Source organism: Solanum stenotomum, chromosome 3, assembly GCF_019186545.1.
Source record: "Solanum stenotomum isolate F172 chromosome 3, ASM1918654v1, whole genome shotgun sequence".
NCBI lineage: Eukaryota > Viridiplantae > Streptophyta > Magnoliopsida > Solanales > Solanaceae > Solanum > Solanum stenotomum.
The window spans coordinates 63,858,557-63,882,690 of record NC_064284.1 but is presented as its reverse complement, the minus strand read 5'-3'; the positions used below and the strand labels follow the sequence as shown (position 1 = coordinate 63,882,690).

Genomic DNA, 24,134 nt, shown 5'->3' with positions numbered 1-24,134 from the left:
AAAATATTTTCTACTCACCAACCAAACATGAGAAAATAAGTCAAAAATCAACTTGTTTCCCAGGAAAACATTTTCCTTCATACCAAACACACCCTTAATGATGTTGCTAAATATCCGTTTAAGTGATCGAATTAATTGAACAAAAGATAATTTATCAAATGAAGAGAGGGTGGGTCTCAGATTTTAAGCCTTACGCATGCATGTTTTTTCTTGATCGAGCTCATTCCACATAGTCTGTTTAATGTATTTAGTCTTTTTTTTTATAGATTGTGACTATTATATTAGAGTGAGGTTTACTCGATACACATATGTTGATATTAGAGACCGTCTTTTGTGTCAATATACTTAATTATATTAACTATTTTCTTTTATTTTTTTATAAAATAAAAATATAACTTATAAATCAAAAATGGCGCCTCAAAAAAATGAGAGGCTGGTCAATATAGCTGCAAAGTCTCTTCCATATTGATGACCATTAGAGTTATTCGTACAAAAACAACAACCATGACGATTTAGACGTTTAAATAAATAAATATAGTATTTTTTTAATAAAATAACTGAGTTTATTTATTTATTTTTTAGATACGATAGGAAAGTAAAAAAAAAATATTTTAAAAAATATTTGTATATTTAATCTAGACAAATATTACACAAGATTGGGGTTGGGATAGGAGTAGGGGTGTGGCCGTGTGGGGGATGGGGGTTACGAACGATGAGGATGAAGATGATGTGTGCTGAAAGGCGGGAAAATGAACAATCAATGTAAAATGTCACTTATGAAACTTATTTTCCCTACTTCAATTAGAGAAGTTATTTTCCTCATTTTTAAAAAACTTATTTTCATAGAGAAAATATTTACCTAAATTTTTAATTACCCTAATATGAAAAAATCAAAAAAATATTTCCGTCTCCATCTAAAAAACCACACACACACACACATATATATATATATATATATACTAGATTCTTAAGGCCCGTGATACGGGCCCAATATAATCAATTATTAATCGTTATTTGACAAATATTAAAAGGTATTTCTATAGCATTCTGATCAACATTAATTAATATTGATCTTGGTAAAACATTTAGTATTAAAAAATATCAAAAAATAACTATCAAAGAATATAGTGAATTGAAAGGTGTTTCTCCTTCCTTAATTAATATCTTAATTTTGAGTTTTGAATATGAAAAAAATTCTTAATAGAGAGCTCTATATCCGAATGGGCAACTCCAATATAAATATCGAATATTGAATAAAAAATATTAAATTAAATTAACCCAATAATATTTTAAAGTATAATTGATATTAGCGATGGGTAGATTCATTTTAAGTTGTAAAACTCTTAAGTATAATATTCAATTTATTTATTTGTTACTATAAGACACAAATTTAGTAGGATTCAGAGTTAATTTGTCTGTTAGATTGGATTATACCTTATATAAAAATCATGAATCATTATGTATTATCATCTTGAAATCTATCCTATTCATTTCAATTAATCAGTCGAATTTTTCTTTATAATCTATTAAAAAGTAATGTCCCTTTTCTTTTCTTAGTTCCAACTACACATAACATATTTAAGATCACAGGATTAAAAGACATTTACTATATTTCACATATTTAATATTTAAAATCACAAGATTCAAAAATCTTCCTTAATTTCTTAAACTTAATGCCAAGTCAGAGATTAATATTTTTTATTTATCACTCATACATAAAAATTAGAACTAAGAAGCATGTCTCAGTATTACATGAAGTTCTATATATGCATAATTTGTCTTAATGAACATAATTTTTTTAGCATGATATAAATGTGTTTTTGGTTCTCTTTTTTCATGCACAATAACTTACAGGAACAAGTATTTTTGTTATTTTTATCAGTTCAGTGAAAAAATTTCAAACAATCTGAAAACATAAATGCATTTTCTTTGTTTTAAAAAAATCTATTTAGAATTAAATGCTAAATTAGCATGATATTTTAATACATAGATCATTACATATCGTATTGATTTCCTTATCCAGATATCTTATCTTATTCCAAAATTTATTCATAATTTTTAAAATTACTATTAATCATTTGCTATTTTTGTCATCTCTTTCTAAATATTAATCTCCTTAAATTTATTTTACTTCTCTAATTAATGTATTGATTTTTCATGTGTTCCGATTCTTAACTTCTTATTTCAAACAAAAGAATAGCAATATTAAGTAAATAAAGTAAACAATCTGATTAATCTTAAAATTTAAAATATTCTATTATCAAAATATTCTTATCATTAATGTACGTAAATTGAACACGAAAAATACTTATTATTTCTCTTTAATATTTGATTTGCAAAATTTTAAAACTATTTATTTAAAAATTTAGTTAGTTTCTTAGTTTACTTTAATTTCATTTAATTTATCTATCCATTTTATTTATTAATTTTTATTTTTATGCAAATATTTTTATTTTTTAATACATTTTAAATTATGTTTGTTTCTTTTTATATTTATTTTAGTGCAAAAAGTAAAGGTGTTAATGAAATATAAATTGATTTAATAAATGGGTCCCACCATTTTAGATAATGTACGTAAATTGAACATGAAAAATACTTATTATTTCTCTTTAATATTTGATTTGCAAAATTATAAAACTATTTATTTAAAAATTTAGTTAGTTTCTTAGTTTACTTTGATTTCATTTAATTTATCTATCCATTTTATTTATTAATTTTTATTTTTATGTAAATATTTTTATATTTTAATATATTTTAAATCATGTTTGTTTCTTTTTATATTTATTTTAGTGCAAAAAGTAAAGGTGTTAATGAAATATAAATTGATTTAATAAATGGGTCCCACCATTTTATATAGTACGGCTACTTATTTTTATTTTTTAATACATTTTAAATCATGTTTGTTTCTTTTTATATTTATTTTAGTGCAAAAAGTAAAGGTGTTAATGAAATATAAATTGATTTAATAAATGGGTCCCACCATTTTTAGATAATACGGCTATTTATGATATTTTTTATGCTTTTCATGATAGAAAATACACGTGGCCATCATAATAGCAACTTGGTTGGGTAATGGGAAATTCAATAATTTTGCAGCAGAAAGTACAATTGTTTTAAGCTGATAATTTTGGTAAAATGACAAAAGAGCCCCTGGTCGTCTTCACTTTTCTATATAATAGAAAAATAGATAGAAATATAAAGTTGAACAAGTAGACAAACGTGTCCTACGAGACATAATTCACGTAAGACGCCACATAGAATGTCGCATAGGACATGAATTATATCGCCGCGTAGGACGTCAAGTAGGACACATGTGTCTACTTGTTCATTTCTATACAAATTTTTGTGTCTACTATGCACATCCAAAATTGGAGGACACTGATGTCAAATGAAACCAAATTAAATGACATATTTATGTATTATGCATTTTAGAAAAATATTTAACCAAACACGACTTTAATTATATATTTTTTTAATAAAATAAAAACTATATTTTCATGACTGAACCAGATTAAGAAAGAAAATGATTAAAAGGCCTCGCATTTAAATTTTGAATATGAAAAAAAATCTCATTAAAAGTAGTAAGTACATTCAAAAATAAATATGAACTCAAATTAGTTTTTTTTTTTTTTTTTAAAAAAAAAATGTGTGGTCTTGAATGCATAGATTTTTGAAGTGAGTCAAAAATGGGGTCCATGTTTTAACTTTGCATTAATTTCTTTTACTCCTCCCAATGTGTTGTACACGTGTGACAATGGAAATCAACAACTTAAATGGATAAAGTGGGAATTACATAACTTTTGGCTGATTTTTTTGGAATGTTCAATACTCTCAATGCAAAATGTATAATTAAATTAAGCTTGAAATTTTATTAAATTGACAAAAGTACCCTTGGTCGTCCTGGTTGTCTTCACCTTTCTATATAATAGAAATATATATTTGTTGCTTTTTTAAGGTTATATATATATATATATAACCACATTTGACCGGTTGAATATATTCAAATAACAAATTATATCTTTATTATAGTACTAATTTTGCACTCATTACTATAAATAATTTGTGAATGCAATGAATAAAATGAACCACTAACGTAAAAACTTCATATTAAATAACTTTATAGAATTACGTCAATACTTTCACACATTGTGGATAACATAGGAAGCATCTTTATTTTTCCTCCGAGAATCTTTAAGACTTTTCAATGCTTCACTATCAATTTATTTTTGACTAGTGGCTTATATTATTTGTTGCTTTCACAAACTATTTTTAGTAACGGGTACAAACTTATAACAACAATAATAACATAATTAATATAATCTTAAGTGGTGATTTTGGAGATTGAGGACGGTGTATATGTTACTTCATTATTTGTACGTTAAGATGGTAGAGAGGTTATAAATTCAAACAAGACATATCAATAATCAAATATGTAAAGTAAATACAATAGTAAAGAAAAACTAATCAGTACTATAATAATTAAAGATATACTCAGTTTGATTTTACATAACCTCTCTATATATATATCAAACAATATATTATTTTATTTGTCCATTTTAATAAATTAATTAAGAGAGCCTTATTTTTATTTACTTTTTACTATCGTTCGTATTAAATGACTATCAAATAATAATAATTAAATCTAAAGTTCCAAACATCAAAAATAAAATTAACCCAGCAAATATATATACCTCTAATTAAACTTTCTTTAAGAGATATAACCCACTACTAACGTCACACGTGTGCGCTTATTCCCTCTTATATTCACTAAATTACATTCGAGGATAATTTAGTCATTTTAGATTTACTATGGCTGCTTATAGATTAGGACTCTCAAAATATCACATGTGTCACATATATTATTTTAAAAATATGTTAGTGAAAAAACTTCCAAGATAATAAAAAATACAAAATTACAATTGAAAATAAAAATGAAGAGATAAATCTCTTCAGACTGAGGCGCGGATATCTCGCTCTCTTTAAGGAGATTCAAGTCCACTGCAGCAAATGTTTTCACCGGTTCAACAGTAGTCCTTCTTGACTTGTCCCCTCCAGGATACAACAGCCTAATCACAAAATATAACTCAACAACTCTGGACAAGAGTTGAGTCCAAAGCTCCACAAAAAGAACACCTCCCTTCAACTAATAAGAACTCTCTTTTTGACTAACTCTTTCACTCTATATTTTTCTTGTGTGTAGTGTGTACCAAACCAAATGAAGACTATCACTATTTATAGTTGAGGAAGTCTTCCTACCAATTTATAGGAAGATAATGGGTAGTAAATAGTGAAGATAAATGGCCTCAGGAGTTACATAGGTTACAAGGTATAATGGAGGAGTAATGAAAAGAATTAGTGGTCATAGTAGACCACCTTCTGCCACTAACGGCAACCTCAAGTTGAACGTTTTGTAACCACCAAATAATGAGTAATAAAACACATGCATAGTGAGTAACCAAAGTGAGTAATTAGGCATAAGAAAAGTCCACTAACGGACAACAAAAGAAATGCCATAATTTCCAACGTTCTCTGCACATTCACTAAGGCTGCAATGCAATTAAGCCTAGGGCACAATTATGAGACTATTTTAATAATAAATAAATATTAAAATGCTCAAAAAGACCAACAAAATACGTTTAAAATATTATAAAATTAATTAACAATAAATTATAAAATTAAAACAAATAAAATAATATATATTGGACCCGAACTTGTCCGGAATTTTGTATATTAGGTGGCTCTACATGACCTTAAAAAAAAATAAGCACAAACGTAAATAGACTACATCTTTAATGACCTCATTGCATGACTATTTCAAACGTAAATTACATGAAAAAAGTTTTTTAAGTGTATGAACTTATATAAGAAAATAATGTCCATGGCTGCAAAAGTCTTTTCTATATTTAATTTAAATGAATAAATATATTTAATTCGTACAAATAACAACAACCATGATATTTAATTTTGTGGTTTATACAAAGTTTTGTTTTTATAAATGCAGACCACAACGTTCTGGCTTAAAAAAGACTAGGCCCACGATTTCCATATATTGCGGAGTTTGGTCGCGAAAATAAAATTATTTCTATTTTATTTGAAAATATTAAAGTTGGAATAGAGTTTGACTATACTTTATGCGGTAAATTAAATATTTAGAATTTAAATATATTTTATATATCAAAAAATAAATACAAAAAATATAATTTAAATAGAGTTATTTTATTATTATTTTTTTTATATATATGGGTAAATTTGAAAAAGAAAAATTTATATAAGTGAAAAAAGTTAAAACAGTATTTTTCGAATAAAATTTTAACGGCCAAATGGTGAATTTTAAATAAAGTAAAGAAAAAAAATCAAAAAAAGTAAAAAAAAAAAATCATGGCCAAACGTGTCTTAGAGTTTCCATACTCCGATAATATACAATAACAATGTAAATACTTTTTATTTTTATATTGTTAGTAATTTTAAATGGTAAAAAATTTTATGGAATATTTTTTTTGAATACCTTTGTTTAATTGTGCATCCAGTTTTTATAAACACCAGATATGTAAAATAATAGACATTGAACATAACTCAATTAAAAAGTCAGTTCAAGCGAAAATTATCGTGGACCACATAAGGAGATCGTACATAGTATCCCATCTCCCACTTATAATGTGGGAATTCAACCCCGGCCCTAGCATGTTCAGACTGGAATATCTAGAGTATAAACAATATAAAATGATTCTGCAACAGGTAAATCGTAAAATTGAGTTGAATTTAATGCTGATATCATTGATTAGAAATGAATATTTTAAGCCTAACTCAACTCAATATAAAAACTCTCACACAAGTTACACGTACATATATATATTTTTAAAACACATGTTGCATCGAACTTAAATTATTTTTCTACTAAAAAAGGTTGTGATGGAGTGGTAATTAAGTACTTTTTCGTCCTTAATCAAAGTTTACGGACTTGAGTCCTCCTAGGTATGGGCTACCCCTATGTGGAACTTTTCAACGCGAATTCGAATTTAACTGAGCTCCAATGAGGATACCGGACACGTGGTGGAATTTTTTTTAAAAAATCCTCAATATGAATACTATCATTACTCTCTATATATAGTCCTATAGTTCCCTTGAATATTCCACAATCACTCTCTCAAAACACCAATTCAACTAAGAATTCTATACATCATTTTATTAGCCTCTTTCTTTGCAATTCTCATGGATTCCTCATCATTGTCTTCTATTGAATCTCTTGTACATGTAATCAAGAAAGATTTGTTCTCAAACCAAGACAATTTCAACACTTTTTTTACCAAAACATCTACCTATGACATTGCTTGGTTGGCCATGATTCCTTTTAATAATCAAGAAAAAGAAGCTAATGGTCCTATGTTTGAGAGTTGTCTAAATTGGATTCTCAACAACCAAAATGAGCAAGGGTTTTGGGGTGAATCAAATGGTGAAAATCTTCCCACCATTAATACTCTCCCTATTACTCTTGCATGCATGGTAGCACTCAAAAAATGGAATGTGGGTGAAAGACACATAAGAAAAGGTAAATTAAAGTAGCAAAAACTTGCAATTATATTGTTACCTAAATCTAATTTATGTTGCTCGGATTCTCAAGAATCTTGATGTATCCTCTCAGAAAAATGGATAACGTTTACATGATCTGATAGACACTATACAACATTTTTTAGAAAATTCGAGCAATATAAACCTAGATTTTATGTTTACTCGAATACTCCAAAATATCGCCGCACGTAATATCTTCAAAAAAAATTATAACTTTTAGATACTATAATATTTGAATTTTCTGAGTAAGAATCACGTTTTGACTAGTACTTGTGTTGCACTCATTATTCTTATTATTTTAGTATAATAAATTTTATTTTACCCTCATCAATATCCTGACAATTTTGTCATGATATTATTAAAGATTATTGTTCTAATAATCTTTCCTTTTTTCCTTAAAATTTTATAACCAGCACATAATTAAAAGAAAATGGAATTTATTATTTGAAATGTTTGTTTGTTGAAATAAAAGGCACAAACTTTATTAAATTATATTTTTGCTTCTGTAATTTCTTTTCTCAAACTGTTTTGATATGTTTTTCTTCTTTGAGTCAGTGATTTATCAATCAGAAAAAATGTATCTACCCTACAATGGTAGGAGTAAAGGCCGCGTATATCCTACGATAATTTTCAGCAACGGACCTAGCTAGGATTTTCACTAATTAAGGAAGTTCAAAATATGGAAAAATAAACACATGGAGAAGTCAAAGAGGGTTCAACATATACACAATATACAATAAAAGATATACTCCCTCCGTCCCAAAATGAGTGTCACCTTAATAAAAAAAAAAATTATCCTAAAATAAGTGACACGCTTAGGAATACAAGACAAAAATTAATATGTTTTTTCAACAATACCCTTATACTCCATTTAACTTACAGTGTTCAATTTTCAAGAGACATTTATTAAATAGAGATAGTTAATTGTGGATTCTTAATGGACGTGATTTTTGCTTAGGTCTGAAGGGAGTAATTAAACAATACAATTTTTCATCAAAGGGTTCAGATTGACCCTGTCGGACTCAATTCACAAACTTCACTTGTGGGATATTAATTACATTGAATATGTCGTTGTTGTTGTTTTCACTTTAAATGACATTGGATGTGTTGTTATTTTCAGGCTTGAAATTTATTCATGCAAATATGAATACACTTTTGAAGGAAAATTCCCAATGTTTTCCATGTTGGTTCACAATAGTTTTCCCTTCAATTCTTCAACTTGCAAAAGCACAAGGCCTAGAGATTATTATTGTCAATGGATCAAACAAATTGGTATCTGATGTCTTCATGAAGAAGAAAGCACTTCTTGAAAGGTAACAATAATAATTTCCATGTAATTTATATAATTGCATGCATGCAAAAGACATATCTAAGGCGGGTTCTATTCGTTCAATTTAATAAGTCGTCCCTCGTCTTTTTATGCATAAAAAAAATATATTTGTTAAAAATTTCAAAATCATTCTTAATTTATTAACTCTAAATTTTGGAAACGTTGGCTAGATAGTTTTAAAAATAGAATTACTCAACAAGAGTTTAGTTTATAGATTCTAGACCACAACGGGTTCTGAATATATTATTTTTATATCTTAAACAAAAAAAATTAAAATAAATATACAAAATTTGAATCAAAACTATAGAAAAATAAAATTATTTATACTAAATTGAATGTTTAGATGATATGCATGTTTTTGCTGAATTCTTTTGAATCCGTAACTCTGATGATGTTTCTAATGTGTACGTAAAATAAAACTATATACTCATTTTGACCACACAAACTCTACGTAAAATAAATAAAGATTTACTAGGTTTTTTAGTGATGGATAATTTAGGTTAAAGGCAAAATTATATGTTTAGATAATATACATATTTTTGTTGGATTTTGTTGAACCTGTAATTATAACGATGTATACCCCGTCTTTAACTACATATATAAGAAAAAAAAAGTATATACATAAAATAAAATCATGTATATATAAATAGTTTTACTAGGTTTTAATTATATATTCACCAATTTTTTTCCTTTTTTTTCCCTTTTTTCAGTGGAAAGCTCAATGGTAATATTGTTAATGAAGAAGATGGTTCTTTGTTCCAATCTCCATCTTCCATAGCACAAGCTTTCATGTCTAGTGGAAATAAAAAATGCCTTGAATACCTCATGTCAATTGTTCAAAAGTGTCCCAATGGAGGTTTGTTATAAATATTCTTACGATTTCAATTTACGTGTCTTACTTTTTTTTTTAAGTTTGTTTAAAAAAGGGATATTGTTTTTTATATTTAGTAATTGTTTACTTATTCCTATATCCTGACATGACATATTTTTAATGAATATTTTGGTACATTAAAAAACACAGAATTCAGATGTCTCATTTTATTTACTTATCGTGTTTAGTCAAACTAAAACATATAAATAAACAAAGGTAATACTATGGAATTTGGATTAATCAGCACGCGACTCGATTATTCCTTCGATGGGATATGTATATGTATAAGCTCTATACGTTTTATCAGCACATATACTAAATAACTCTATCAATCAAAGTTTAGGCATATGAAAAAATCATCTACTATAATATTTTTTTTATCTTTACTTGGATATAAACCTTAATATTCCATATTATTTGCTCATTTTGTTGAATATTGTTTTCTTAAATCCTAATTTAATTTTTCATGATTTTTTGCTCTCTCTTTTGGCAGTGCCTTCAAGATTTCCAGTGGATGAAGAGCTAAAAATGCTTTGCATGGTTGATAATATACAAAGAATGGGATTGGCTAAACATTTTGAAAAAGAAATTGAACAAATTCTTGACCAAGTTTACAATAATTATCAAAGAAATAATTTTCAGAATAATAATGAGTATTTATTATCATCAGAAGAAGAAAAAACAAGTGATGATTTAGCAGAGAAATTATTAAAGGACTCATTGGCTTTTAGGCTTCTTAGATTGCAAGGCTACAAAATAAATCAAGGTACTTTATATAATCTAACTTTTGTCATGTGAAATATATTATTTTGGTACGACAAAAGTTACTTTTGAGAAAAATATTTTTTATCGGAAAGTAAATAGATTACTATCAATAATTTTTATGTTCAAACACTCAATAATTTTATTCTTTTTTTTGTCTATTGTAGGAAGTTTTTGTTGGTTTCTTCAACAACCACAAATAAGAGACAAGACAGAAAAGAACAAAAAACATTTTACATATGTGATGTACAATGTTTATAGAGCCACAGATTTAATGTTCAATGGAGAATCTCAAATAGAAGAAGCAAGATTTTTTGCCAGAAATTTTCTTGTAAATAATGATAATTTATCATTATTTCCAGCACTTCAAAAAGTGGTAAGTACATACCCTTCATCATTAACCAGAGGTCACAGGTTCGAGTACCTTGGTACAAAGTCGTCTTTGTTAAGGAGCGTTTTACCCTCAATGTAGGACTTTATGGCGTGAATCTGAATTTAATTGGGCTTCAATATGGATACCGAACACTGAATAAAAAAATGTAAATTTTAATTAATTCATATCTAATATTTGTTAAGATTTTAGTAAATGTTTATGTATATGTATCTATACTTCGTATCGAAACTATTGAGTTTAGATGAAATTGTAGCTGAAACAATGTTCTTTTCACATGCTAATTTTTTTTTTGTTTATTTATAGATTGAGCATGAGTTGAATGTACCATGGTTTGCTCGATTAGAACATCTTGATCACAGATTATGGATTGAATTAAATCAATCTATCCCTCTCTCTATTGCAAAATCTTCATTTTATTGGTAAGTATATATTATTATTTTTATTTACAAAAAGTATATATTATTATTTAATTTAAAAAATGTTAATTTTCTTAGGTTGGCTTATCTGCAAAATGAAAAGCTAATGCAATTAGCTGTGCAAAACTATGAATATCGACAGTCAATTTATAGGAAGGAATTGGAAGACCTAAAGAGGTACAAACACAATGCCCTTTTGTCTTCATATATAATAACAATGCTATCGATAATTTTAACTTTTATGTACTGACAGTATAAATTATTTGTTTGATCATAAAATTTTATTAGACATTGAAAATATATCTTCAAAATATTTTCAAGTTTCTAAAAATGGACCCAAACTAGTTTTTGGAGAAATTTCATTTCCAGTCACAGAACTTCATTTTTTCCCCAAATAAAGTGCATGTCCAAACTCCAAACACAATTTCAAAAACTCAAATTTTCAAATTTCAACTTCAAAATCTATGGTCAAACAGGAGCTAAAATATCCTCATAATCAAGATTGGATGCACTGTTTATGGTACAAATTTGATAGAATTGAATAGCTTTGATCGAGACGTTATATTTGTCTTAAAAAATCATTAAATATGTACAATTATAAATTTAAAATTTAGAAAGGATAACTAAAATCTAAAACCCTTATAAAATTTCAAATTCTAATTCTATCTTTACTCGCAGTATAAAAAATTTCATACGGTCTGTCTATATAAATTACATCTGTATTATATTACATCATTCTAGTCATTACAATAAAGGTTTTTTTTTCTATTTAATGTATTTATTTATTTTTATTTTATTTGTGGATTTGTAGGTGGTCAAAAGAGAAAGGCCTTGTAGATATTGGATTTGGGAGAGAAAAAACTACTTATTCTTATTTTGCAAGTGCAGCAAGTAGTAGTAGTTTTCTACCTTATGAATCTTTTCTTAGATTAATTGTTGCAAAATGTTCCATAGTTATTACTGTTGCTGATGATTTTTATGATGAAGAAGCCTCTTTAAGTGAACTCCATATCTTAAGTGAGGCAATACAAAGGTAATTCAATAAAAAAAATTATTTATAATCTGATCGTGTAAATATTTTTTATAGTATCAATGTATAAAATTTAAACTCGTTAATTAATTATTATTTTTTTGTCATAGGTGGGATGCAAAGAATCTTGATGGACCAAGTAAGATCATATTTGAAGCACTTGATGATCTTGTGTGTGATGTCGCCAAAATGTATCATCTTCAACACAAAATTGACATCACCCCACAACTTCGACATATGGTAAGTTTTCTCATCTTATTTAATTGTCAGTATATAAAAGTTAAACTCAAATTTGAAGAAAAATATATGAACCATTGTTTATTCCTATAAGTAGGGTATAGTATAGGGAGGGGCAAAGCAATATTTATCGAAAGGTGATCAGTTGAATATCCTTTAATCGAAAGTTGTATTGTATATATAGCATGACAAGATTAAGAATATCGCCAATGATAATTATACATATATAAAGAGAGAGAACTATAATCATTCAATGATGGATGTTCAACTAAACACCCTTTGACCTAAGGACTCAAATATTATTATTTTATGCATATACATATTATTATTCTACACGCTCAAAATTCATTTCCAAATATAAAAATGTTGTTGTTTTACGAAATGTTTACACAAATAGCTGATCAGATTTACTGTTTACTTTTTTCAGTCGTGCACATAAATTATATACTGATTATACACATATTATAAATATATTACATATCCATCGACTATATTTAAATTATTTGATAAACAAATATTTAAGCTAATTCTTCTTATTTTTATTTTTTAAAAGTGGAAGGAGACATTTGATGCATGGATGATGGAAAGCTTATGGAGTAGAACTTCAAATTTGCCATCTAGGGATAAATATCTACAAGTTGGCATGATATCAATTGGTGCACATATTTTAGTTCTTCATGCTGCTTCTCTTGGATGTTCAATTTTGCCAAATCAAATGTTTGGGCCAATTAATGGCCAATATGAAAACATTACAAAGTTGCTCATGACCACAACTCGTTTGTTGAATGACATCCAAAGCTATCAAGTAAGTTCACTAATAATTCCATCTAACAAAATTTATTACGCCTTAATGAAATTATTTATAGTTACATTATCTTATAAAATAAAAAATGTAACAAGGGTCCTACTGACATAAAGTGATGTCAATCTATTGTCACAATTCAATCCGTATAGCTAGGAGATATTTAGCGACGAATTTTGTACCTAATTCCTATTTTTAGTACTATATGAATTTGTACCTATACTAATTTTTAATGGTGCATGATTTTATTGATCATATGCAGAAAGAAAGGGAAGTTGGGAAGATGAACTACACATTGCTTCACTTTAATGAAAACCCTAGGGGACAAATTGAAGATTCAATTGATTTTGTGAAAGTGATCTTGGGAGATAAAAAGAAAGAATTTCTTGAAAATGTTTTAATGGATGGATTCAATGATATGCCAAGAACAATGAAGCTCCTTCACCTTTCTTGTTTAAATGTGTTTCACATGTTCTTCAATTCTTGCAATTTATTTGATACAAAATCAGCAATACTTGAAGACATAATGAGAGCTATTTACATTCCACTTGGTCAAAAAGAACAAACTCAAATAATGCCACTTCAAGAAAAGAAGAAAAAGAAAAAGATTGAGATTGTCAAAGCCAATGCATGTGTCAATTATGAGAAAAACATGAAACAACATGGTGGTATTGGGATAAGTTTTGTTAAAAGGCAAAATCCAAAGAATTATAATTCTTTTGGTTGGTCTACAAAAGGGTTTGCTTCACATAACCTAAGATTATGTTTCATGTAATTGTTGAAAATATTATTATAGTGAAAGAGTGATTGCAAAAGTAACTCTTGCAAGGAATTGGGGCAATCACTTTTTTTTAATATTGTAATAATATAGTATATATTATATTTCAAGCATTTTTTAGTCTTCATATTCTTCTTTAATTTTGTTCCTGTCAAATTTCTAAGTTGTTATTGGCATATTATTATTTTTTTGTGAAAGGCAAGCTCCTAAGAATTATAATTAATATCTAGATCTTTTGTCCACAGCCTAAATATTTTAGTATGTTGCAAGAAAGTAGTAACCTAGTCATTGTTTTTTCCTAACAAAAAAAGTAAGAAAAATCTAATTATCCTACGCCATAATTGTTTGCAACAAATTTTAAAAGTGATAGAAATTAAACAGCAATCATAAATAAACTATGAAATAAAATATGAAAAAACATAATTTTATTGATCAAGATTGTGAGTACAACTTTTTTTTCTCCCTTGATTTTTCTCTCAAAAGATTTATCTGTGTTTCGAGTGTCGTTAGGTACGTGTTTCTCGATCTAGGATGATTGATTTTGATCTTTCTATAAATATTCTAGAATTCGCAGAATATTCGAGATGGCTTTTAAGGGAATATAGTATCCTTTGACATGAAGTGGGGTTTAGGATTGAGTAATCTCTAAGAATTCTAATTAGATTTGCACACACCTAATAGAATCTCACAAAATTTCAATGTCTACAATAATTATATATTTATAGCTCAATAACTATGGTTTTTTGAGGACTATCTAATTTGTTTTTTTTTTAGTTGAGAATCTTTTTAAAATAATTTTTCTACCATTACAAGGTATATAAGTAAAGTCTGTGTATATTTTATATCTTTCTCAACCTCACTTATTACATTATACTGATTATATTATTATTATACTAACTAATCCATTTATGAATTAATTAACATTGCTTATGAATGAACCCGACTCAATAATATTTTCTAACAACTTGATTACCAATTTGATTTTAAAAATAATTTTTCTACCTTTACAAGGTATGGAAGTAAAGTTTGTATATATTTTATATCTTTCTCAACCTCACTTATTACATTAATACTGATTATATTATTATTATACTAACTAATCCATTTATGAATTAATTAGCATCGCTTATGAATGAACCTGACTCAATATTTTCCAACAACAACTTGATTACCAATTTGATTGAGTTGACTTTCAACATGACTAGAGGGTGTTTGGATTGGCTTAAAAGTTAGTCAAATCTATTTTTAAGTCAGTTTTTGACTTCTGAAAGTGTTTGGTAAATATAAAAAATAACTTAAAATAAGTCAAAAATAACTTAAAATAAGTTACGAAGTGTTTGGCAAGGTAAAAAATGACTTAAACTAAATTTAAAATGACTTAAAATAATTCAGAAACAAAAAATAGGTCTCCCCCTACTTTCTTTTTTTTTACTTAAAAGTCATTTCAATTTGACTTTTTATTTTTGACTTAAAAACTACTTTTTTTTAAGTCAATTCAAACAGACTCTAAGAAACAGTTAAACCACAATAGGGACTTCCAACAAATATGTCAAAAAAATTGATTAGGAACCAAAAAGATAGAACTTTTATAAATGTGAATAAGAATATGGTGCATCAGATAAGATTTTTCCTTTCTTAATTAAAAATTTCAAGTTCGAATCATGAATATGAAAAAGTGTTTGAAAGGAATGTTTCCTCCCAAATGAAATTCTATTTTTATATAAATATGAATTAGTCAGACTCGATACGAATAACAAATCTAAGATGAAAAACCAAAAAAAAAAAAGTCTTAAATGTATAAAAAAGGAAAAAATAGAAATTGACCACTCATTTTTGTTGTTCTCTCTTCTTCACAACCAAAGAGAAGAAAACTCATTTGCTATAATGGAGGAAGAGCAAAACAAATCTCCTCTCCACCATTATTGGGGAAATACTCCAGAAGAAGATTACTATACTCTCCAAGGTATCAAATCTACTAAATCTTTCTTCACTTCACCTAGAGGTTTAACCCTTTTCACAAGATCATGGTTACCCCCCACAAAAACCCCACCTAAAGGTATCATTTTTATGGTCCATGGCTATGGAAATGACATCAGTTGGACATTTCAAGCAACCCCAATTCACTTAGCTAAAAAGGGTTTTGCTTGTTTTGCTCTGGACCTTGAAGGGCATGGCCAATCTCAAGGTCTTAAAGCTTATGTACCTAATCTTGATTTAGTTATTGATGATTGTTTGTCTTTTTTCAATTTTGTTTTGACCCAAAATCCTGAATTTCAAGATTTGCCTAAATTCCTCTTTGGTGAGTCAATGGGTGGTGCAATTTGTCTTTTGATTCATTTGAAAAGACCTAAAGAGTTTAATGGTGGGATTTTGATAGCCCCCATGTGTAAAATCTCTGATAAAGTGAAACCCATATGGCCAATTGCTCAGTTCTTGACATTAGTTGCAAGATTTGCACCAACTTTGGCTGTTGTACCAACAGCTGATTTGTTGGAAAAATCTGTTAAAGTACCAGAAAAAAGGATTATTGGTGGGAGGAATCCTAATAGGTATTTTGGAAAACCAAGATTGGGTACTGTTGTTGAGCTTTTACGTGTGACTGATTATGTTAGTAGCAAACTATGTGATGTGAATATGCCATTTTTGGTGTTACATGGGAGTGCTGATGTTGTTACTGATCCAGAAGTAAGTAGGGAATTGTATAAATTGGCGAAAAGTACAGACAAGACATTGAAAATTTATGATGGTATGATGCATTCTTTGTTGTTTGGAGAGACTGATGAAAATGTTGAGATTGTTCGTGGTGATATATTGGCATGGTTGCATGATAGATGCTGAGAGGGGCGGATCTAGAGGAGCTGAATGGGTTCATATGAATCCGTTGCTGGAAAATCACACTATATATACAAGGTCCAAAGGTATATACAGTACCCTTGACGATTGATGAAAGTCGTGTCTCCGCCACTCATGCTGAATTGTCTGCACTTGGATTAAATACATATCTGACTCGTATTAATCCCATTTCTAGTTCATTAGTGTGAGTCATATTTGTTAAAGATCCAAACTTTAGAAGTTCTTTTCTCAAAGAATGAGGTGTAGAGCTTGCCAAGTAGACTAGATATAAAGATTGCATTTTTTTCAGCAGAATCAAGATTGGATATTTGCTTTGAAGCATTCTGTGTTTGCTTATGAATGGATGTTTTACAACTTTGTTGAATCATATTGTTTGATTGGAGAGGCTGATGAAAATGTTGAGATTGTTCATAGTGACATATTGGCATGGTTGAATGATAGATGTTGAGCAGGGGCAGATCTAGTATGAATCCGTCGCTGGCAAATCACACTATATATACATGGTTAAAAGTTTTTTTTTTGGGTATGTATAGTCGATGATGAACCTTGTGGTGAAAAACTTGTCTTCACAGCTTGTGTGGAGAAGTCTATACTTGGATTATATTCATATTCATCTAATTCAAAGTTCATTAGTGTGTGCTATATTTGTTAAAGATACAAACTTTAGAAGTTCTCTTTCCATGAATGATGTGGACTGGATTATCTGTATTTTGCAGACTTTCATGGCAAAGCTTTCCATTTAGACTAATCAAGATTGTACATTTACTTATGAATGAATCATATTGTTGTATGACTATGGAAAGCATGTTATTCATGCTTAAGTGATTTCTTTTTTTATTTGTCTAAGTTGTAGTGGCAAAGTTATTCGGTAGTTATGCTTGTGATAGCATGTACTCTAGACAATTGTGATTTCTTTCTATTTGACTAAGCTTTGATGGAGAAAGTTATCCGATACCTATGGTGGTGAAATATGACATATACTCAAGAGAATAGTCTAACATGTGGACGCAACCTGCCATTCCTGGTTTGGTCTTACATGCGTGTTGATGTTGGAAACATCCTCTCTACCCTCACAATGTAGGGGTAAGGCGCATATGTACCACCCTCCTCAGATATTACTATGTTGTTGTTGTTGTACATGGGAGTGCTGATGTTGTCACTGATCCAGAAGTGAGCAGGGAATAGTATAAATTGGCTAAAAGCACAGAAAAGACATTGAAATTTATGATGGTGATGCATTCTTTGTTGTTTACAAAGACTGATGAAAATATTAGGTGGTTCATAGTGACATATTGGCATGGTTGAACAATAGGTACTGAACAGGGCCGGAAGGGGTTCATATGAACCCATTGCTGGAAAATTTCACTATATATACAAACAACATATCCAGTGAAACTTCATAAGTGGGGTCTACAGGCCTCATCACTATCTCATGGAGGTAGAGAGGTTGTTTCTGAAAGACCCCTAGTTCAAGTTCAAGAATTTCACTATATATATAAGGTCAAAAGTATATTTTAGGTATATATAGTAGATGATGAACTCTTTGGTGAAAATTTTGTTGCATATTAATCGCATTTCTAGTTCATTGGTGTGCCATATTTGTTAAAGATACAAACTTTAGAAGTTTTTCTTGAAGAATGATGTTGGTTGAATTATCTCCATCAAGTTAGTCAACTCAATAGAAGAATGAAATAGGTGGGATCTATGAAGGAAGTGACTTCCAACTTGGGAAGCTCGGTACCACTAGTAAGAGGAGTGATCAAAGGATGAGAAACAAGCATAGGTGGTCTATGCTAAATTCTTTTTCCAAGAAACAAATGGAAAAGGGAGTGCTTGTATTGTGATTTTCGTAGTTGCAAGATTTTTTTTTTTTTCAAGAAACGGTTCCCTCTTCAAATAGATTGATTTCATGGTTGCATTTTTCCCAACAAAATCAAGATTCCATATTTGCTTATTAACAAAGGACAACTTGATATACAAAGCATTTTGTATTCACTTATGAAAGAATATACTTTGTTGAATCATAGAGTTATAAAACCAGAAAGTAATCAAATTATAATAAATTCAAAATAAAAAATAAAAAAGTAAAGGTCCTACCGAGAATTGAACTCGGGTTACTGGATTCAGAGTCCAATGTCCTAACCGCTAGACCATAGGACCATGTTTGAAATAATTCTTGGTAGTAAAACTAAAGACTTGTTTACACAAAATCATTCACAACTATAAGCAAAAGTTATGATTTATTTTTGCGATAACCATGGTGTCTCCAAGCCAGTTTGTGCGTATTTCGATTAGTTCTATCAAAGGTAGGCCAAATAAGAAGAAATCATCTACTACTCGTAATTATTTTTTTTACTGAAATTTGAATTTTTTTTTTGAGATCTCATGATTCTCAACTCACTTCATTGATCATGTGACCATATTTTTCATATGTCAAATTAAATAATTAACAAAAAAAATCTTGTTTCTTATTTATGATCATACAGAACATAGGAGGATTTTAGCAGCTTAGTTGGTTGGCCATCTGACTACCCCAACTTAGTATAAAAAATAGAGTTAAATTATCACTGATTAATTTAAGAGATACGTCTTAATGCTTACAAGACCAAATATGTGTATACACATTCATTTAGGGGTGTCTAGCCGTGAATTTTCATTTATAGGTGATTCTTCTTTATTTGCTGACATATATTTCAATCGATTTATAAAATCATTAATTAACTTTCTTCTTCTTCACCATTTTTCTTCATTTGTTCACCAATATTACTTATTTTTTTTCAACATCCTTCTTTATTTTATACAAAATCATCAATATCTTGAGATAAAGAATAAGAATCCTAACTCTTTTTGGCAAATCATTAACGATGTTTAAACTATGACAAAATTGTGGCTTAGTAGTGAAATATTCCTAATTTTACTCAGAATTATTGACACACGGTGAGATAAAATAGTGGAATTTTTCTTCACGTGGCAATTTTTTTTTTTTAAAAAAAGAGCATAAGATACACACCATCACATATTACTTGAGGTGTGCTTCTCAAACTTGAGTGATCGTTTAGGTGTGTTTTTCGCATTCCCAATAATTATGTATGGAACTAAAAAAAAATTGAGGTGTGTTTTTAACTCCACTCTAATTATTTTTATATTTCACAAATCACAACACAATATTTTTAGTGTGATTTTTATAAGTGAGATCTAATAAAAATGAATGTACATAGACTTTATTCCTACTTTAAATAAGAATTATTGATTTTTTTGTTGAGAAGTTTCGCTAAAAATAATCATTTCAAAATAGACTTAGAAAATCCAAGAGTAAAAATTTATGATGAAAAAACTGTGGGGGAGAAAAGTATTGACAACATAAATGAGAAAACGATCAAAATGATGTCACGCCCCAAACTTAAGGGGCAGAAATGGCACCTAATGCCAAAACTTAGGCCTAAGCCGGCCCTGCTAACCATTTGCTAACGGCATATGGCAGCCACACACAGTTAAGAAAACAAACAAGTATATCTCGAATTAAAAATAAGTCATCGGCCGGCAAGCCCCCTATCAACAGCTCTGCAAACAACTACTCTCAACAGTTTATATAAAGCAATAATCGGCTAGCATAGAAGCCTATTTGGACCGTCAAGACCATCACAGTATCTAGGAAAGCATAAATGCTATGTGGGCCATCAAAGCCACCATGATCTCTATACAGAAACTGAAAATAGGAAGAGATATAAACAATATGCCAAGAAACAATCAAACATTAGCCGACTAGAAAGCAAGGCCAATAGTGCCAATAACGTGACTAACAACCCAACACACTAGTCTCCAAGTCTCTACGAATATAACACTTGGACGGGGTAAGGCCCCGGCCTACCCAAAATCTTTAAAAAGAAGAATAAGCAAACCTCTGGAGCTCTGGCAACCCCTGGAAGAAAGGAGTCCACGAATATGCTTGATAGGTGGTTGGGTTATTCGGCAGGTCTCTCTTGTTGTCGCTTAGGACCTGCAAGCATGAATGCAGCGCCACCAACCAAGGGGCGTCAATACAAAATAATGTACCGAGTATGTAAGGTAAACTGAAAGCTGAAACTGAAGTATAAGAACTAAATGGAAAGGGCTAAGGTGAGACCAAAGTATAATACCTTAGCTCCATATAACATAAAAATATAAGCACGTAGAAAGCAATAACCTAACCTGGTCCCCACAAGCCTAGTAGACAAAAACAACACACAATTTCTATAGGTCCTAATATGCGCAAACAATCGCTAAATACCCATATTATCCCCCTTACCTGGATCCCAATGCTAATATGATCTGAATTGTCTGAATGTACATGTGCCATGAATCAACGCAAATCTAAGGCTCTTTGGTACAATACATATATGTTGCTCCGTAGGTGTGCCATGAATCAAAGTGAATATGAGGCTTTATGGTACAATACAAATATGTTGCCCCGTAGGTTCAACCTACTTGGCCTGTAGGCACGGTCTATCCGACCCGTAGGCCCGGTCCACCCAGCCCGAAGGCTCCGTCTACCCGTCCCGTAGGCTCGGTATAAAAATCAATTTGTATGCTCAAAAACCCTGCAATGTCAATGTCTACTTAGGCCAACGATAAAACATCACAACAATAACAATTAATCATAATTAATTAAAATAGAAGCTATTAAGTAAGGAGTAGAGTGTCACCGATAGACATTAAATCATATGGTCGTAGCCAACTCAACAGGACAGGGCTACATGTCAACTAATGATAATACACCGGTCATAACAAGCTTAGGCCATTAGGATCATGCCAGAAGAGAAATAATAGCCTTAACATACCTTTCAACCAATGTCCAAAAGTTGTCTCTATGACTCTTGGCCAACCAAAGTGACGCAATAACGGAAAAATCAACAAGGTTGTAAGAACGAACCATAAGTAGTTAATAAGACGCTAATGCCACACTCATGACCAGAAAAGTCCAACCCATAAAATGAGGCTGAAAACAACAATAATCAGTAGTTAAATCCATCGAAGACATTCCAACAACGTCTCGAAGGAGCACAAGCTCCCGAGGCAACATAACTAGGCGTACTTCACGTCGTTCAATCCAACAATCATCGTACGCGACTCCAATAAGAATCAAACCAACCTCCAATAACCTCCAACACTTTAAAACTATCAATAAACAATAATAACAACGAAATCAAATAAGACAAAGGGGTTGCCCATAATCACAATACCGAAAACACCACCACTTGGCTCAAAAATCTGTATATATAATACTACGACATGGAACTATGAAGGACGGTTGCAAAAATAAGATTACCTCAACCAAAATGTCTGAATTAATGATACTAAGATTCTTTCTTTTTGCAGCTACAACAATCGGAATCCAAATCAATAAGAAAATTATACCACAATGCGATCCGGAGAAACTTTCGTTACACTTCTAAGTTGAAAGAATCATTACCCATGGAGGATTTAGTAGCATGAGTTCTAATTTTTCTGGGTTTTTTGATCAGTTGTAATGGGAAAAATGAAGGAGATGGGTGTATTTAAAGAATAACCAACTTAGGGTCTGGAGGGACCCACTTCGAAGTGTTTGCTTGCGCAGTCTCACAAAAATTTGCATATCTCTCAATTCTAAAGTCGTATTGATGAATGGTTTAGTGCGTTGGAAACTAGACTTGTAGACCTTCGATTTGATAGGCCATTGGTATTCTAGCTCTTTATATATTCAGAGAAAATTGCTGAGACATCTGACCCTAAATTACAGAGAATTCCTTAATGACATTTACAAGAACTTTTGCCGACTTTTATTTTGCAACTTCCTTGAACTTAAAACTTAACATACAAACATTTTGCACTCGAAATAACTCATTTAACATTCTTCCTAATATGGTAGGTAGTCTTAGACTTATTCCAAAAGTACGAGTTAATTTCAATGTTCAAACAGGTGGGTGTCACAAATAATCCTTGATGTCTAAGGATTGTTATCTGGCTCCTTGATATATTTCACTTGAAATGGTCCTTAGTGTATAACAAAACGTGTTCAATTTGATCATTTACCCTAAACCTAAATATTTTATCCAAAAAAAACTGTTAAAAGTTGAGTTCTCTAACAGCTCAAAAGAAAGAGTTTCTTTTTTTTATTTTCCACCCAATGTTCGGAGCCACATTGCAACCCCAATTAAATTCAGATCACACACACTGTAAGACTCATTCGGAGGTAACACTCCCAACAACATTTTATCCATATCCAAGACTTGAAAGGGTTGCATAAATTCTATCACAATTTTCTCTATTTTTCTTAACATTATTCATTACTTTTTCTTTATTAAATTATTACTATAATCTCCACAGTCACTAGAAAAAACAATGACAAACTAAATTCACTTTTTGAGACATTTTTAGCTCAAAAAACTCCATTTTTCTTCTCCTTAAGACCTGCTCCTTGCAAATCAAGAGAATTCAAAAGCCAATTAATCAAAGAAAAACTTTCAAAAATAGCAAACATTAGACATTCTATGGTTATAGTTTTTGCTTAATTACGAATAATAAAAAAATATTAGGGGATGAGGGAGGAGAGAGGCGAGCGAGATCAAAGAGAAAGAGGAGAGAGTGTATTTTTCGCGAATTTTGGAGAGAGAAAAACACATATACAAACTGATTTGTATCAAAATGAATACTTATTAATAGGAGAGAGGCGATCAAGAGAGAGAGGCGAGCGAGATCGAGAAAGGGAGGAGAGAGATTGTATTTTGTATTTATTTTGCATTATATATATTCTATATTTATTTTGTATCAGTTGTATTCGAGATACAACAAATTATATTTTGTATTTATTTTGCGTTGTATTCTTTATTTTATGTTTTAACAATTGTATTCGAAATACAAATCACACAATTGTATTCGAAATCTCTTTGACTGGATACAAATACATTTGACAGAGAAAAGGAATGCATAATGTATTCGTATGAATACAAATACAATTGATACAAAATACCCTTTTTCCAATACAATTGAAATAAAATACAAAACTCTTGCAAATATTTGATTGAATACAATTGATACATAATACATTTGAATGGATTTCTTCTTATTGTCATGGGGGGG

General features: G+C 29.6%; 2 protein-coding genes and 1 non-coding gene across 3 annotated transcripts; 2 read left to right on the top strand and 1 right to left on the bottom strand.

Annotated features, from left to right (window-relative positions):
• The first annotated feature begins 7,162 nt into the window (after window positions 1–7,162).
• On the top strand, window positions 7,163–14,245 carry LOC125860537 (S-linalool synthase). The gene is made up of 11 exons (XM_049540522.1): window positions 7,163–7,546; window positions 8,687–8,847; window positions 9,675–9,750; window positions 10,321–10,533; window positions 10,697–10,905; window positions 11,227–11,342; window positions 11,418–11,516; window positions 12,151–12,372; window positions 12,480–12,609; window positions 13,160–13,411; window positions 13,671–14,245. The coding sequence occupies exons 1-11, from the start codon at window positions 7,210–7,212 to the stop codon at window positions 14,181–14,183; spliced, it is 2,328 nt and encodes a 775-aa protein (XP_049396479.1). The 5' UTR covers window positions 7,163–7,209; the 3' UTR covers window positions 14,184–14,245.
• Window positions 14,246–15,997: 1,752 nt separating this feature from the next.
• Window positions 15,998–17,396, top strand: LOC125860520 (caffeoylshikimate esterase). Its single transcript, XM_049540501.1, has one exon. The coding sequence runs from the start codon at window positions 16,071–16,073 to the stop codon at window positions 17,022–17,024; it is 954 nt and encodes a 317-aa protein (XP_049396458.1). The 5' UTR covers window positions 15,998–16,070; the 3' UTR covers window positions 17,025–17,396.
• Window positions 17,397–19,127: 1,731 nt separating this feature from the next.
• TRNAQ-CUG (transfer RNA glutamine (anticodon CUG)) lies at window positions 19,128–19,199 on the bottom strand. Its single transcript has one exon. It is a non-coding gene; the product is annotated as a tRNA-Gln (tRNA).
• Between the last annotated feature and the right edge of the window lie 4,935 nt (window positions 19,200–24,134).